Here is a 17,459-nt window from a genome sequence, read left to right on the forward strand (position 1 = left end):
CTTGCTTATATTTTTCTTAATTCGGTTGTATATGTGCTCCTAACTCAATAAATTTTGCTTTCCAGCTCAGATATTGTCAAACCATCTATGTTATAATCGCACATGACGGTCTCAGCGGCAGCAATATGTTGCTTCTTTTTGCAATCAGCATCACTGAAATCTCACAAACACCTATGCAAAGCATAGCTATCCAAAAAGCGAACATTATTCTCCGTTCCCCACTTCATATTTCAGTTTGTCTACACTCTACGAACACACATAACCTCAAAACACATGTAACTAGTGTCGCCACAGTTGGAACACGCCGAAAGTGTCTAGTTTCACCAACGAGTAGCGCGCATGTGCAGTGGCTGGTAGCACAGTTGCCTGCAACGTAGTGTCGTCGTGTAAACAAGGCTAGGCTTAACCCACGGCCTGCAATCCCAGGAAATCACGCATGCACAAACACGCATGCGTTCTTGCCCTGTTGGAAATTTATACGCATGCGCAAAGTTGAACAGAAAGAAAGGCATCGTGTGGACTTACGTGCCTTGCATTTCTATTTTTGTGTTCTGTAGTGTGATGGCAGATTGCGGATTGGTGTTGACGTTCGAGGGTAGTGGAATAAGATGATGAAGAAATTAAAGGGTTTAGGTCTCATTCATGAGAGGAAACCCAGTAAAATCATCTGATTTTGTGTTTTACTCGAGTTAAGTCCTGAATGAAGAGTTTTATGTGTTAAGAAAAACGGACTTTTTAAAGTGGGCGTATTGTGTTTCACAGAATGGTTGTAATATGATGAACGTCAATTAAATTGTGCGATACATTTTAAACTTGGAAAGCAGGTATGATACAAATAGTGCCAAAAATCTTCTCAAATATGCAGAATTTCAGTAGATTTATGCCCAGCCACATTTTTATATGTCTTCCACTTTAACTCGTATGCAGCGTAGTAATGATAGCGTTTGATTTATGGTCACTCCTTTGTGATTCGTTTCCATAAACTGCCATTTTATGAATGAAATGTCCACATAGAACTGTGGCGTTAAATTTTTCAGCGTATTATCAGTGTAATGACTTATGAGATTTGACGTGTGCTCGTCAACAGGAGGTAGTTCCAAAGTAGTTTGTTTCATTATGGTAGCACAGATTCATTATATTACCACAGATACGACGTACGAAAAACGATGGATGTTTTTAAAGCAGTTACAGGTGTACTGTGCAGGAACACTTCGTGTGACCATTTCGTGTGAACGTCATGCCTGTAGGCCTACGCCCTACGAATCAGGATGAAATCTGTCAGTTCAGTTCTAACACAATGGATGAAGTCCATAATTTTTGTGTTATCTGCAGTATGTATAGCTAGGTACATTTACTGTTATGTAAGGGGTAAATAAACATAAGGTTAAAGAGATAGGTTGGCCTACTTTTTGGTACGTGTTTCTAGTGGGTACAAACTTCTTTCAGTTGCTCGCGTTGTAAGGATTAATATAATTTAAATCCCAAATGCTAATTTTAATTATAGAAACAAACATTGGGAAAAAGGGTGAAACCATAGAATGACATAGTTCCTACAGATTAGTTCGTTGTTGAAGAGCGAGAAAAATTTGAAATAATTGCCAGGCTTGGTAATTACTTTGTTGCTTCCAACCGACTGACTGAACAGTTAGATTATTGTAAGGTTTAAGTCTAGTATATTTATTGGCTGAAAGCCTGATCAGCATACGATAACTTGCCCAAATGTGGATGGATTTAACTGTTTACTTACATACATACATTTTTTAAATAATTGGTTTGTTTATTCATCCAGAGCCCATGTTACAGTGATGTTGTATATATCATAATACAGTGAAAGTAATATGATCACACACACACACGCACACACAGAATACATAAATTTGCTTTATGAGGGTAGTGCAGGTGGTCAACCATGGCCTTGATGAAGGAGCCACCCCAGAATGCCTAAATCAGTATGACCAGACAGAGGAACCTCCATCCTCCCAAATGTCATCGGCATCAATTGCACTTAGTCATTCAGTTAGTCCAAGTTTTACAGTGTTCTTCGGTGAAAAGTAGGTTTTGCTTTTCAGCACTGTAGACATCAAGGAAACCTGCTGATGATTTCAGAACCGTGAATTTGCTGTCGTGCCCTTTTCACGTACATTCACAAAACTACCTTCAAAGCCCATAAATGTATCATTGTTTGCTAACTTTTTTGCTGTGTCTGGAAAGTCATTGATATACCTGTCTTAAAAACACAATTAGACCCAATACATTACTCTGAGGTACACACATTTATCTGACTACTGTACTAAAATTTATCAGTAGACATGTGAGCACACTTTACCTACTGCAACTTTTTTTCCAAGTAAGACTGGAACCAACTCTTTGCTATACCTCATACATCTAGCACTTTTAGCTTGTTTAGTTGTATTTTATGATCAATAGTGTCAAAAACCTTAGAAGAGTCTACAGAGGCCTCTTAAACTTTCTGTAATGTTATATGTCAATATATTGACAGTGTGACGGCACATATTGATATACTGTCAGTTGTACATACCACTTTAGGATACTCTGACATTGCGTACTATATTAATTTGAAAATCTGCTATTGCTTCGTGAATTAGACGGCACTTCAGAAAAATGCTTGTACTGTGAAAAGTATTAAATCTACAGTGATTAATAAGTAGTCTGTGAAATGGATGAGTCACCAAATTATCACAAAACATAAGATTTTGTAAATTAAATTATGTTAATGTAGCCTTCCTGGACAGATATAGCTGCTGCACAGCTTTCCATAAGGATTTCGTCAATTGTTTGATGATATTACAGAAGTAAACTTACTGTTTGAATGACCTGTCTGTCTCCAGAAATCTATTAGGTTATTCCTAATTTCTTGTTGTAGTGACTGATCACTCATTGACATATTTTCTTCCCTAATGTCATATCAACATTATTAGTTGTGTGATGTGGGACTGGTGTGAAAATAGTTTATGAAATCTTTTGGAAATTTGGTTCTGATGATTTTTCAGTAAATCAACATATGACAAGTCCCTCTTCTTTCTCCACCACTTTCTGACCCTTATACTCTTTTTCATTGTTTTCTGTTTTTTCTTGCTAGCTATAGCTAACATAATTGCAGTACATTGGGTGCTCGTCATCTTAACTTTGTAAAATTGTGTTGTCAACTGACAATATTAACAATAATACTAAGTGATATTTGCTTTAAAAAAAAAGTGTACTGTTTAAGATTGAGATAGATGTTTTGTGTGCCACTGCAAGTACACGATCCACACCCTTTACAGTAGTTTCACTGCAGCAACTTGGGCATTCATATGGAGATAGCACTGTATGGTGTATTTGATAATCTCTACACCAGTGCAGTATAATACAATACTACCATGCTGCGAAATGCTGTAATTCAATTTCAGACTGGTGTAATTGATTTTCAGTGGACTGAACATTTTGATGAAAAATTGATAATTTTGAGCAAATTTCTGATATGTGTGTGTGCGCCTTTGAGTGTGGTACATTCCATCTTCTGTGTACATTTTGATGAACTCTCTGGACTCTCACTAATTAACTTCACTAACCTCCCTTTTCCAGTCCTGTCTAGGTGCAGACCTTGTCAAGTGTAACACATCTCCCAATAGCAACACTGGCACCAGTGCAGTGTGCACCCAGTCAGCAATCATCAGTACCAGCTCTTCATTTACTGACTGTATAGTACTGCCAAGACGAGGCGGACCATGCTGCTGGAACAATTCAGCTGTGCTCACATTGGTGGCTCTAGTTAAGGAAGCTATCTTTCTCAGGTCGACAAACTACGATATATGCCGTATCCCTACCTGTACTACTCCCTGCCCCATCCAGGATCACTACCAGATAATCTTCAATTAAATTCTTACACCAATGCCCTAACCGTGAATCACACAATTTAGCTCAGCACTTGGCTTGAAAATGCTGGTGACTTGGTACTTTTCCCCCTAACTTCTCTTGTAACTGAGGGCCTGTGCCTCTGTTGCAGCAGTTTTCTCTTTATTTTTTTAATAAATATTTGTGCTTTTTGTAACCTTTAAGCTCACAAGTGGTCTGCTGCACATTTCTAACTTGTACACCAGATTCCATAGTGAAGTGATAAAAGGGTTATTGTGCTTCTGTGTGGACTAATACTGAATTTTGCCCTGTTCTATAAATTTTTTTCTTGGGAGTTGATGGTGGATTGGTTCATCTTTCAGAAATGCCTCCTATCCATTCAGTGGCTTCAGATTTGGGGTGGGAGATTTTGTTTAAACACACAGGACACGCACTTCTCTGTTCAAACTACCTCATTTTCCACCTAAGAAGAGAATATTGCTGCAGTACATATAATGAGAAAAACTAATGTGTGTCGTACTACTGGCAAGAGAATTTTTCTGTCTAAACACTTGTTTCACGTTATTCTGGAAGACCACATTAAAATCACATGTGGGTATAAGACTACTTATTATAAGAGAAAATTGTGCAAAGGGCATTGTGGTACAAATAATTTTCAGATGGTAAATTTTACTGAGTCAAACAGGTGTCGTACTCGGCTTCATTACTGGGATACTTAACCAAATATGTTTGAAGATGATTACACAATTTGTAGTCTAGGAACCATGATCTTTCAAGAAGCTGATGTTGGTTGCTTGGAGAGAATTGAAACCTGTGGCAAATGATACACATGCATTTGCTTGCCTGAAGTGACAGAGATTAAGATACACTTAGGTATAGGTATCTTATGATTAATCAAAAGTTTATTCAATATATGTAGCTGCTGTGTGCTTCAGAATACTGGGGGACACTCCTGGTTCCCTTTTCTTACTACATCAGCCTTTGTCTTGATTCCAGAAGTGACTGATTGGCTACAACAATGACAGTATATGTCTGCCTTAGAGACATTCAAAAGACTTTCAAATTTCTATGGACACCTTGAATACAGTACTACTGAAGACATTTCACTTCAGGTTAAACATTATAATATCTAAAACTGGTGGTTTCAATACCTCTTCCTGTAGATACAAGAAAAGTTACCCAACTAGTATCTCCTTGATATGTTTGTATATTGCTGCAAGTGGCTTTTCAGAAGTGAGCAGCATTAGGTCATAACACTTGGAATGTATTTTTAGTATGTGGTTACAGATTTATGTGTAGCATAGCCTGTTGTCTAGGTTATGTTGGGAAGGTGGTAGTTTTGTTGAGAGTTTGTGAAGTATACAAATGTGATGACATGGGAACCTCAGCTTCAGGTAATGATCAGTTCAAGTAGCAGTTCTGAGGCAGAGTGCAGAATTTAAACACATATCATGTCACTTTAAATTGTAACTTCATCTTCATTTCATATATCACAGAATTACATTGGTTTTTGTGTCTATCTTGTAAATGTGTTGTAATTAATTGTACCATTTCAAGAATTGAGACAGCTTAACCAGTTGCTAATGGGCTTAACTTAGTTTTACTCATTTTTACTAAACTATTTTTATTACCCTGTTACTGTAGATAATTTCATATGACTGAAATATTTCATTGTGGAATTAGTTTTCTTAGAAGACATTTGTGACGGTGAAATTAGGTTACTATAAATGAAGCAAAAATCATAACACTCAAGATATATTCCATTTAATTTTTCTTCGTGACATCTTTCAGACATGAAACTGATAGTATGGAAAGGTAGAATTTGCTCATCAGCTGGGCAGCAGATAGAAACCTGTAGAAAGATGTAATATTGTTCAGTGTTGGGATTAGGTGCTCTTCCACCCTGGCAGAAGAGAGAAAGGGATTTGAAGAAAAGAGACTGTTCGGGCTTCAGGATTCATTAAAGTCACCCAGGGCCCCAGATATTTGTAGACTAATCAGACAAGATAGAATGGAATACTGGATTTTTAGTACTATATGGGATTAGAAACTTGGGAAACTAAAGAGGGCAGAGAGAATAATTGGCAAGTCAGAAATGAGTGGAAGTCTGTCATGAAAGAACCAAAAAGGGGGAGAAATTAGAGTGCATGAAAAAGGCAGAAGGTGCAAAAAGAAAATATGGAAAGACCAAGATAAACAGTAGAGGCGTAGAGGAAAAAAAAAGTGTAATAAATTGGGACCAAATGGGTGGCAGGAATCAATAACATGTTGTAAAGGAAGTTACCATTGGCAAAATTCTATGGAACTAATGCCTGGAGGGAGAATATAAGACCGAATGTGGTAAATTGGGCACAAAGTCATCATTATTGTGTTGCAGAACAGAATCTGCAACTGGGTGTTTTGTGTTGCAAGTATAATCTTTGCGGATTCATCTTTACTGACAGCTGCGTGACTGTCACACCAATGTAAAAGATTGTGCAGTGACTGCTCGTAAGTTGGAATATGATGTGAGTTGTCTAGCAGGTGGATCTCTCTACGATGGAACAGGTATTGCCAGTAATAGGGCGGGTATAGATAGTGTTAGAAGAGTTCATAGGAAAAGTCTTATAGTGGGGCAATTCAGTGATAAAATTCATAAGGTGAGGACATGGCTTTAAAAAAAAGCTAATTTAGGTTGTGTGGAGACAGTTATGAATAGGGTGTATCTCATTTCATGGTATGATTTCAGAAAATTACAGCCCATTTGAAGACGTTGGTTACTAAACTATATACCAGCATGGTACAAGGTAATGAGAAGGTGCACCCCTTTGTTACTTTTGGGAGGAATCAATAGTTCCAGGATGAGCTGAGGCCTGTGAGAAAATCTATTTGTGAAATATGCTAGTGGCATAATCAGAGGCACTGGTAGGCTATTAAGACCGGTAGTGTGTTAACATAAGGAGTCAGTATCTGAGGGGAGAAGTTTGCTGTGAATGCCGCACTACTCATGGAAGGGATAGCAACCTTTCAGACTAGTGTTGTTTGTTGGTTGACTTGAGGTATGTTGAGGTGTAGATATGATTTTTGGTAAGGCTAAGACAGACACAAAGGAAGCTGGCATGAGAGTTTGACAAACACTACTTGAAATGTAGCTGTGAAAAATAATAAAAAATGCAACAGTTATCTCGCCGTGTGTCCGTATGACGATATTATCTGTGTATCTAAACCACAGAAATAGCTGAAGGTGATATAAAGCTGATGTTAATAAATTTTTATTATGTTTGAGTGCCGAACTAAACTAACAGATAGTAAATTTGCAGTTAGAACACTTTTCTCATAATTTTTTTCATTGACATAAAATTTAAAAAAAAATCTGGTTCTTAACTGACCAGATTTTATCATCAACTGCATGAACAAAAACTCATTATTGCTATCTTCCCACAGTCATAACACAGTTGAGTGTATGATCCATTGATGAGGGTTTGTCTGAATTTTAATTCATTTGTCATTCCATTCTTGTGCGAAAATGCACAGCACTTAGCATCATAAAGAATCAGAACTTTGACAAACAATCTGGCAGTACTGTTGTAATTACCAGAAAGAAGTTTCAGCTGCCAGAGTTGATTGGAGAAGATCCTCAAGCAGAAGTAGAAGCAGTGATAAGGAAAGCTGGTGACATTCTTAATGTCTGGAAGGAAAAAAAGTACTGCTGTTGGTAGTAATCACACCAGAAGTATAGACGATAAGTTACAAAAGTTAGGATCATAGGATCAGGTCACAACTGTTGTTTAGCTGAGCAAGGCTGTCAGGTGATATGACTTACTACCCCTATGTAAGGATTTCAGTAAAGATGACCAGGAAGTAATAGTGGGTGCAGCATGAAACAGCTTAGACAGAAATGGTGTTTGAAGTAGGTACTGACCTGACCAATATGGACTCTCTAACTGGTGGTACAAATGTATGCTCTGTTGAGCTAATCCAGCACCACAATGAACCTTGTCTCTCCACTACTGTGTGGTGATTCAATGTGGACTTGGAGAGGGTGCTGGTGACTGTTGATAGTGGTATACGTTCCATGAAGAACATGCTAAATTATTAACTGCAAAAGGTAGACTTAAGTGTTAAAGTTCCACTTTGGGCAGGAAGTACACAGAAACCTCAGAAACAGTTTACATTACTGTAGCCATTGTTTCTTAGTTTTTATGTGTTTAAGGAAATAATTTTGAATTCTGATTCATTTTAAGATTTATTGAAGATTCGAAATCGTGTATTCATGCATCCTTTAACAAATAAAAATGCACACCACACTTGAAACTGTAAACATGTCATGGCCTCCTTGTTGGAATGGTGGCACTGTTTGTGCAGTGGAATGACTATGTAATCACCAGGCTGCCCATATTAACTGTTAATGAAGGAATGAATACATTCTAGTCACAAGTTACACTCTGCACAGGCAGAGCGATTAATGAGTTGTGGCTGCACTGGAATGTTCAGAAGGAACGAAGATGTCGAAGGTGTGTGAGAATGCCCTCATCTTGTGGAGCTATCTGTATACATTGGGTTGCCAAATGAACTCTGAGGCTGCCTCTTAGTGCCAAGGCATGACTGTTATTGATTCATTTAAAATTACTGAAATTGAAACAGCAAGAAGGAAAGCATTGTAATAACTTAATAGCTTCCCCATTGCTGTCAAAAATAGGGACAAATGGCGAAAACTCATTTTTCTGTTGGTGAATTTTGTGCTATTAAAAATTTAGTAGGCTTGTGAACGAAACATGGTATTTGTGTAATAGGTACAAGACTGTAATAGTGTTGATTTAGTGGTTGCACTAAATATTGCACATGCGTATGTTGTTCTGATGCTGGTAGAGAGTACTGGGCCGTGGCATTTCACTAGGCATGGCCTGCCCCTCAGCAGGGTTGGGGAGAGGTGGTTTCTGTAACTAGGTAGTAAGAGTACTGAGGGTAGGGATGGCTTGCCACTCACGCTCAAAGCTGTTGTCATGGGCAAGAGAATTAACCCTTTCATAGGATACACTGTGACAACAGATTCCCTACATAAACAATGGTTTCATCACATTTAGATATTTCTGTAAAAGGTTCACAGAAAGTAGAATGTGTCACACAGGAGGGAGCCCTTACCAGTAACGTGAAAGAAAAAGAAAGTGTAATGACAAACATCACAGAATTATAAATCCCTTATCAAGATATGTAGCCTACCGGAAACAAAAAAGGCTGCTTGATCAGTCTTTGAATAGCATAGTGGTGTGCATTGTAGTAGAGGTGGCCAAGAATTTAACTTGCATGGTTACTATAGTGCCCAGCCTGGCTGGCACATTTCCCCCAACGCCATGCTATGCTGTCTCACCATAAGTAAGTGAAACTGCAAATGAATCACATTTAAATGGCGTTGCAGCCACACTGCATATGACTTGGTTTTGCATTTCAAAACAAATTTTCGGTATTATTGAATTATTTTTGATGCACTGAAGACACACAGTTTTTATCCGGTACAAACTGCTGGCATACAGACAGACAGACACAGACAATCGCACAGCTTTCCACATTCAGGTTGGCACGTAATTGTGACCTTTTTTTTGTAATAAAAAGTCTTTAATACACATAGGTTGGTCAAAATGTTGTAACACTTTTGCACCCTCATTATGGAAACATGGAAACTACCTGAGAAAAGCAATGTAGAATACCTTGCAGTCTTTTACTGTGGGTAGTGTGTAGTCAAGTCCACTTAAAATGCAAGGTTTGCAATCCAGTTTGGATGTTCTAATTTTTGTTCCTGAACTCCTTTTTCCATCATAAATTCAACATTAGGGAGTTGTAAATTGAAAAGTCATTCCAGGCATGCTCGTTGACTTAATCAAAACACTTAACAGTAATATATAAAGTCTCCATAGTCTTTGTTCAGTTCCATTGAAAACCGTTGCAGTTGATGCACTGCATACGACTTCAGAAATTTTCTATTTGTACCACCAATTTCTATAAGCTCCAAGCCTGAAAATTTAACGCAAAGTGCTTTTGATGTACAGAGCAATGAATCCCATCTGTTAATTGTAGTCAGTATTCTCTCTCTCATTGCCAACTAATACAAAAGAGTTAAATGTTTGCACCTGTTACTGTCCTTCAAAGTAGTCACTAGTGTTGTGTAGAACCAGTTGTCAGCGATGTGGAAGGTGTAGTATACCATTAGCAGAGCCTGTTCTGTTGATGGTGGGAATGGAGAGGTCTACTGCCTGTCGAATCTCTCGAACAGTTCAGAAGCGAATGCCTTGAAGTGGTTCCTTCATCCTCGGAATGAAATCAGTCACAAGGACTTAAGTCATATTACTTTTCGCTTTTGGAGCATCACCTACGACCAGCTTTGCGAAAGAAGCGGTGACACTTTTTGTGCAACCAACCCATCATTTTGCACGACAATGCGCAGGCGCATACAGCACAAGCTGTGGCTGCTCTGTTCGGTCAATGGGACTGGGAAGTACTGTACCATCCACCACACTCCCCGGACTTACGTCCTTGTGACTTTGATTTGAGTCTGAAGATGAAGGAACCACTTCGTGGTATTCACTTCAGAACTGTTCCAGAGATCTGACAGGCAGTAGACCACTCCATTTGCACCATCAACAGAACAGGCTCTGCTAATGGTATGCTACGCTTTCCACATCATTGGCTATGGGTTCTACACAATGTTGGTGACTACTTCGAAGGACAGTAATAGGTGCAAACATGTAACTCTTTTGTATCGGTTGTGAATAAATAGTTGTCACTATTTAAGTTCCAACCCTCGTATATATAATTCTCATCACTCTCTTCTGTAATTCCCACTCATTTTTAAAGGCTTAAGACGATGCATTGCTAGACTGCCTCTTTTTATCCAAACAGCCACTGGACTTATGACATCCTTCATATCATGAACAAACAGTGAAGGGTAAACAGTGCAGACACCAAGATTCTGCCGAACTGAAGAGAGTTCTGCTTACTGATAAATGCCACATCACAGTATTGAATGAAATGTCGTGCTGTACTGGGTACTTCCTGCAAGGAACAAGCAAAGCAGACAGGCCATGCCATGCCTGTATGCCCTGCACACGTGACGTTCGCACCCTGCGGCTGGCTCCGCATTAGAGAGTGCTGGTGTACAGACACTGAAAAATCAGTGTGTAGTGCTATCACCATAAGGTAGGAAAGCTGCTTATGTGAAACTAATGTATGTTGGGGGACCATGCATTTCCATTAGAAATGGAACACATTAATAGATAGACAAGATCTAATCACAATGTGCATGAAATTTTTGAAAAGTCAGCCACTGAAGCTTGACATACATGAAAAGTTAATCATTTTGTGCATGTATTTCTCACTTAGTGGCAATGTGCACACCTTTTTCAACAAAGTAATTAAAATCATGGGTAGTGTCTCAGCTCACAAAACTAATAAAATCTTATCTGGAGATTTGAACATAGACACCAGTGTTAAGGATGAAATGAGGAACTTTGTAAACATCCTGAGTACTTTTGAAATGTTGCAAATGGTGACTACAGAGATGGCTAAAAATGCACCTTCAGCCTTAGGCCATATGCTTAAAGATATGAGCCAGGAAAGTTTTCAGTGTGCTGGTAGATGTGAAGTATGTTATGCCTCTTATTTCACAACTGCTCGATAATAAAGTTAATTGCTGACTTTGAAAATCTCACATAACTACAAACTTGTTAAAGAATTTCGTGAAATGTAAAATATATACTTTCTCCAGGGTATTGGCCAACCAAACTTCGAATGAAGTGTGTACAGAAAACTATTTTCAGAATTCTGGATATTGTTCCGACTAGCTGAGGGGACATTTCCAAACATGGTCACTTCAGCAGCAGTAACACATTAGCAAAGGAAAATAAATAGATAACTATAAATACTTGCAATTCTGTACAAAAACACTTACTATTTCACAGTACTGACTGTAGAGAGAGAGAGAGAGAGAGAGAGAGAGAGAGAGAGAGAGAGAATGCAGAAAATTGGTGTGGGACATCATAAAATGGGAAAAGGCAGATTGAAGTACAATAACAAAAAAAATGTGGAGGTAGATAAGCAGAACATCCACAGGGAGTAGTACATTTTGTAAAGGTCTGTTTTTCAGGTATTTCGAAGATGCTGGAATGAAATAAAATAATAATATATAATAAAATAAAATTTCCCTAAAACAGGTACAACACCCAGTATGAATTATGTAGCAAGCATAGTGTTTTGGCTTTCCAAAACAGAATATGAAGTCAGGAAGGGAATGCAAAAATTAAAAAAATGTCAGCAGGCACAGATTATGTAACAATCTATTCTGAAGGCATTATTAGACAGCATAGAAACTCCACTAATAAACATAACTGAATATTATAATTCAGTTATTTTTCCAGACTATCTAAAGCATGGATGACTTCTTCTTCTTCTACTAAAGAAAGACAAAACAAGACGCACTGAAAGTGACAAGCCAGTTTCCTTACCCCCACCCCCCACCCCACCCCCATCAGTTTCACAAATAGCAGAACCTATCATGAAAGGCAGATAAGTGAGGTACAGTAACTGAATAAATAATACCTTTGTAACAAAAAGTTTGACTTCTGAAGAAGTAAAAGTACAAAGTATTTACAAAAGTGCTGCTTGAAGTATCTGATAATTGATTATAAACTACCACTAAAAATTAAAAGCATTAGTTATAACAAAGATATCAAATGAGTATTTATAATAATACCTGAAAATTTGGGTGCCAAGGTTAGCAACAGCCCAGGACATAAAGAAAACAAATAGCACTCACTTTGGCTTATGAGAGAAGACAACTTTGTCATGTTAAACAAACAAAAAATCTATAAACTGTGTGCTAAAGATCAATATTGATTACCAACTGACGTGGAACACACATACATATATACTGGCAAAGAAAATGTCATTGATTTTTTTAATACCCTTAGGTTCCTATAATCATTTAAATCATCACAGTAATCATCATAATACAGACAGTGTGTTGTAATGTGACGTGTTGTTCATATGTCACACTTAGTTCTTAGTTATGGAATTCTTCTGTGGGGATGAAATGCACAAAACACGGACAAATTTTCAAACTTTGGAAAATAACAAGAATAACTAAAAGCAGTAGTTGGGCTACTACCTTTAATGCACCAAGTGAGTTCATATACCAGTCTGTTGTGCAAACCAGAAAAATCATATGCAAATATGTCACAAATAGTTCTATACACGATCCTCTAATAAATACATTTTCAAAGGAAAAATAAATTTAAATCTCAAAACACAATTTTCTGCAAGGGATTAAAATTGTATAATAAGTAGCCCAAGGAGATGCAAGGGAAAACTAAAGTACATTAAAAAGGCAGAGTTCACATCTTAAATAATGCATTTTTCACAGTGAAAGAATACTTTGAGAAATCATAGTGGAGATTAATAAAAAGTGACACCTAAAACATAGGTAGGGTAGACATGGAGATGTAACAGAGGCATAGTCATAACCCTGAAGTCGCATGTAGGTGTGTGTGTGTGTGTGTGTGTGTGTGTGTGTGTGTGTGTGTGTGTGTGTGTGTTGATAATCAGTGAACAGTTCCATCTTATCAAACTAATAGTTTCAAGTATGTATAAATGTAAGAGCACTGTACATTTGGTATAAACCTAATAAGGTAGGGCATCTGTTAAGACATTAGCTTCATCTTGACTTAAGTTTTCTTAGATCACTTCGGCCAAATGCTGGAAATTATTTCAACAAAGCCACAGCCAACTGTCTGCTCTCTTCTCATTAAACACATTTATAAATTCACACATCTGTATAAAGGACTTACATTTTTTCTTGTAGTAAGCCGACAAAATGTATACCATTGTAATTGTAAAATCCCCCCTTTGCTATCGAGGGCTATCAGAGACCCACGGTTATATCTTGCCTATCGTAGGAGCAACTAAAAAGAGCCTTATAACCAGTCAATCTTTTACCATGATGACTCAGCTATTATTAGGACACCTGTAACAGTTTTAGTACAGCTTACAACCTTTCCCTTAATCATTTGGCTTAATTACTTAGTCCTCTTATAGGGTTTGACCTCCACTTTTCTAGATTTGATAGAAGTGTGGGCCATTTGGAAAGAACACCTAATGTGGAGCATAATTTATCCATCATGTGCTGTGATCTTCTGCACCTACTGTTAGAATGGATTTATGTTTGGACCCAAAATTCTGCACAGGGGCCAATCCACTGTTAAGGGAGGGGTCGGGTCAAAAAGCTGTCAATCTGTCAAATCTGACCATGAAATGTCAAATTATAAAAATTATGAGAAAGGATGACTCACAACAGCAGCAAACCAACCACAAGGCAGCTGATAGCATGAGAGTCCTAAATCTTCGCAACATAGTAACAGAATACAGAGTGATAGCGACTTCATGGTTTGAAGATGGCAGTCTAGCCAAAATGGATACATCACAGTAAAAACACTGAACTACTATCAAACTTTGCAAGCATTGTGTCAAAATCCACACCTAGCAAGATGACTGGGTCTCAGACAGCCACTGCTGGTTACATGTCTATGCCTGTTTTTCAGATGTGACATCAGCTCCCTTGACCTAAAACCGACAGCACTAGTGCTAACTACCACATCAGTGGAGCTGGAGATACACATCATCAGGGAAGAGGACACCTGCCAACCCCCCCACCCCCCACCCCCCACCCCCACCATCCCTTTCCTCCCCTTGAAGGACTAAACATATCAACTGTCTACTACCAACCAGTGGCTGATAGTCACAGGCTGTGGGTTGTAGAAGAGAATGGTAATCTGCCTCAGAACTCGAGGCAGGAAAAAGTTCCAAAAACTGCAACCTTGTAGTGACAAGAAGGAAGAGTCAAACATTAAACCAAATTCTGCAGCTCCAATTAATACAGCCCCAACGCCCCAGAAGTTGAATTTATGAATGGCAATGAAGAATCTCACATTCAGGAGGAACATGACTCCACAGCAAAGTAACTGAGACTCCTGTTTCCCCATCATTGCTTTCTCAGATCCCAGTCTGATATTCTTAAATGGAACAGTGATGACTACTGTAAAAATCACGGTGACACTGAGAGCACAACTTAAGGAGTCTGCATGCCCATTCACTCTGATGCATTCAATAAGCTGTGCAACTGACCACTTCATGAGAAGCTGTGGCTGACAGTGCCTGCTTGTCAGTTAAGGTAACTGTACCAACCCTGACAGATCTATAACATATCAAGAGCTGGTTGAATTAGTGGAACAGCTGCCTCCACCGTTCCTCCTACTGGTAGACTTTAAATCTGTGTGGCACTGAAACTACATCTAGCAGGAACCAAGTAATAGAACAATTAATTTCAGAGCTGGGAGTCAGCCTACTTAACACTGGTAACACTGGAGCTACAACACATTTCAGTAGGGCCCATGGAAGATTCTCGGACATAGATCCTAGTCTGCAGTCTGAGCATCTCACCTTCGATCCATTGGTATGTCCATAGTGCGCCCCCCCCCCCCCTTCTCTCTCTCTCTCTCTCTCTCTCTCTCTCTCTCTCTCTCTCTCTCTCTCTCTCTCTCTCTCTCTCTCTCTCTCTCTTATATATATATATATATATATATATATATATATATATATATATATATACTCTGCAAGCCACCTGACGGTGTGTGGCGGAGGGTACCCTGAGTACCTCTATCGGTTCTCACTTCTCTTTCAGTCTCGTATTGTTCGTGGAAAGGAGGATTGTCGGTATGCTTCTGTGTAGGCTCTAATCTCTCTGATTTTATCCTCATGGTCTCTTCGCGAGATATACGTAGGAGGGAGCAATATACTGCTTGACTCTTGGGTGAAGGTATGTTCTCGAAACTTTAACAAAAGCCCTTACCGAGCTACTGAGCATCTCTCCTGCAGAGTCTTCCACTGGAGTTTATCTATCATCTCCGTAATGCTTTCGCGATTACTAAATGATCCTTTAAAAAAGCGCGCTGCTATCCGTTGGATCTTCTCTATCTCTTCTATCAACCCTATCTGGTACGGATCCCACACTGTTGAGCAGTATTCAAGCAGTGGGCAAACAAGCGTACTGTAACCTACTTCCTTTGTTTTCGGATTGCATTTCCTTAGGATTCTTTCAATGAATCTGTCTGGCATCTGCTTTACTGACTATCAACTTAATATGATAATTCCATTGTAAATCACTCCTAATGCATACTCCCAGATAATTTATGGAATTAACTGCTTCCAGTTGCTGACCTGCTATTTTGTAGCTAAATGATATGGGATCTATCTTTCTATGTATTCGCAGCACATTACACTTGTCTACATTGAGATTCAATTGCCATTCCCTGCACCACGCGTCAATTCGCTGCAGATCCTCCTGCATTTCAGTACAATTTTTCGTTGTTGCAACCTCTCGATACACCACATCATCATCTGCAAAAAGCCTCAGTGAACTTCCGATGTCATCCACCAGGTCATTTATGTATATTGTGAATAGCAACGGTCCTATGACACTCCCCTGCAGCACACCTGAAATCACTCTTACTTCAGAAGACTTCTCTCCATTGAGAATGACATGCTGTGTTCTGTTATCTAGGAACTCCTCAATCCAGTCACACAATTGGTCTGATAGTCCGTATGCTCCCCCCTCTCCTCCAACTGGCTAATGTGAGATGAGTCTACATCCATACCCAGATACATGCAGCTAACAGCACGTTTCATGAGGAAAAATACATTTTAGTGTAAACTAGCAAACCTGGCAATGCTTCGCAACTGCTAAATATGTTTGATGGTTGGGTACATGTCCTCATCTCCTCCTTCCCCCTCTCTTTGTCTGTAACCCCCCCCCCCCCCTCCTCATCCTCTCCATTTCCCTTTCCACCATCACTGATGTTGAACCTTGTTTACTGTTGTTGCAAACAAAACCTTGTCTGGGTGTTGACACTGCTTAAAATGAATGGGGAAACAGTTGGTATTATTGTTATATGGGATATGAGAGGTATCTCTCCAGCTGCTGTATCTGTTAGGCTAGTAGCTTCAATGACAACATTTTGTGTAGTTTTTAATCTTTGAATGGGTAGGGTTACAACATTTCAAATGATTCAGATTGCGTGCTAGTATTCTGATCATACACCAGTAAGCCACAAAAACTAAATTTCCTATTTTCCTTTAAAACCAACATTGAGGGAGAAAATACTACAGCACATTGTTGTGCATGCAATTTTTTTAAATGTATATGAAAAAGAAGAATAATGTATTTGTGAGAAACCAGTTGACTGCTGGTTTAAATGCCCTGGTATCAGTTAAAATAGACTCTGAAAAAGTTTACATAACTGAACATTTTCACATCACTGTGTTTTCTTTCTCGCAGTTGGTTGTAACAGAAAACCTGCAAATTGTTATTGAAAAATTACGTAATCTATGTCAGAATGCATTTTTATTATAAAATCGTGTAAAAAAATTTCAAGTAAATTGGTCAAGCACTTTTCAATACTTTTTGCTTACAATGTATCTTCTGTATATTATATATACGTGAAGTGAATCGGTCAATAACTTTTCAAGATTTTTGCTAGAGATCTTTCCCTTTTATATGTTACATGTATATTTATATACCACAT

The 17,459-nt window shown here is 38.5% G+C and overlaps 1 protein-coding gene across 2 annotated transcripts in view; it reads left to right on the plus strand.

Moving 5' to 3' along the window:
• Positions 1-371: 371 nt before the first annotated feature.
• The window catches only part of LOC126299593 (exocyst complex component 3), a 53,752-nt gene continuing 36,664 nt past the window's right edge, over positions 372-17,459 (plus strand). Inside the window, exon 1 of one of the 2 annotated variants that reach the window (XM_049991614.1) lies at positions 372-824. Coding sequence is in view for 1 of the 2 variants with exons in the window: in XM_049991613.1 (XP_049847570.1) it covers positions 1,269-1,345 (77 nt within the window). In the remaining variant the exon portion in view is untranslated. Of the gene's footprint in view, positions 825-1,177; positions 1,346-17,459 lie in introns of those variants that run through there. The other variant, XM_049991613.1, reaches the window with a different exon arrangement.

The sequence above is a fragment of the Schistocerca gregaria genome, chromosome X, assembly GCF_023897955.1.
Source record: "Schistocerca gregaria isolate iqSchGreg1 chromosome X, iqSchGreg1.2, whole genome shotgun sequence".
In the NCBI taxonomy this organism is placed as follows: Eukaryota; Metazoa; Arthropoda; class Insecta; order Orthoptera; family Acrididae; genus Schistocerca; species Schistocerca gregaria.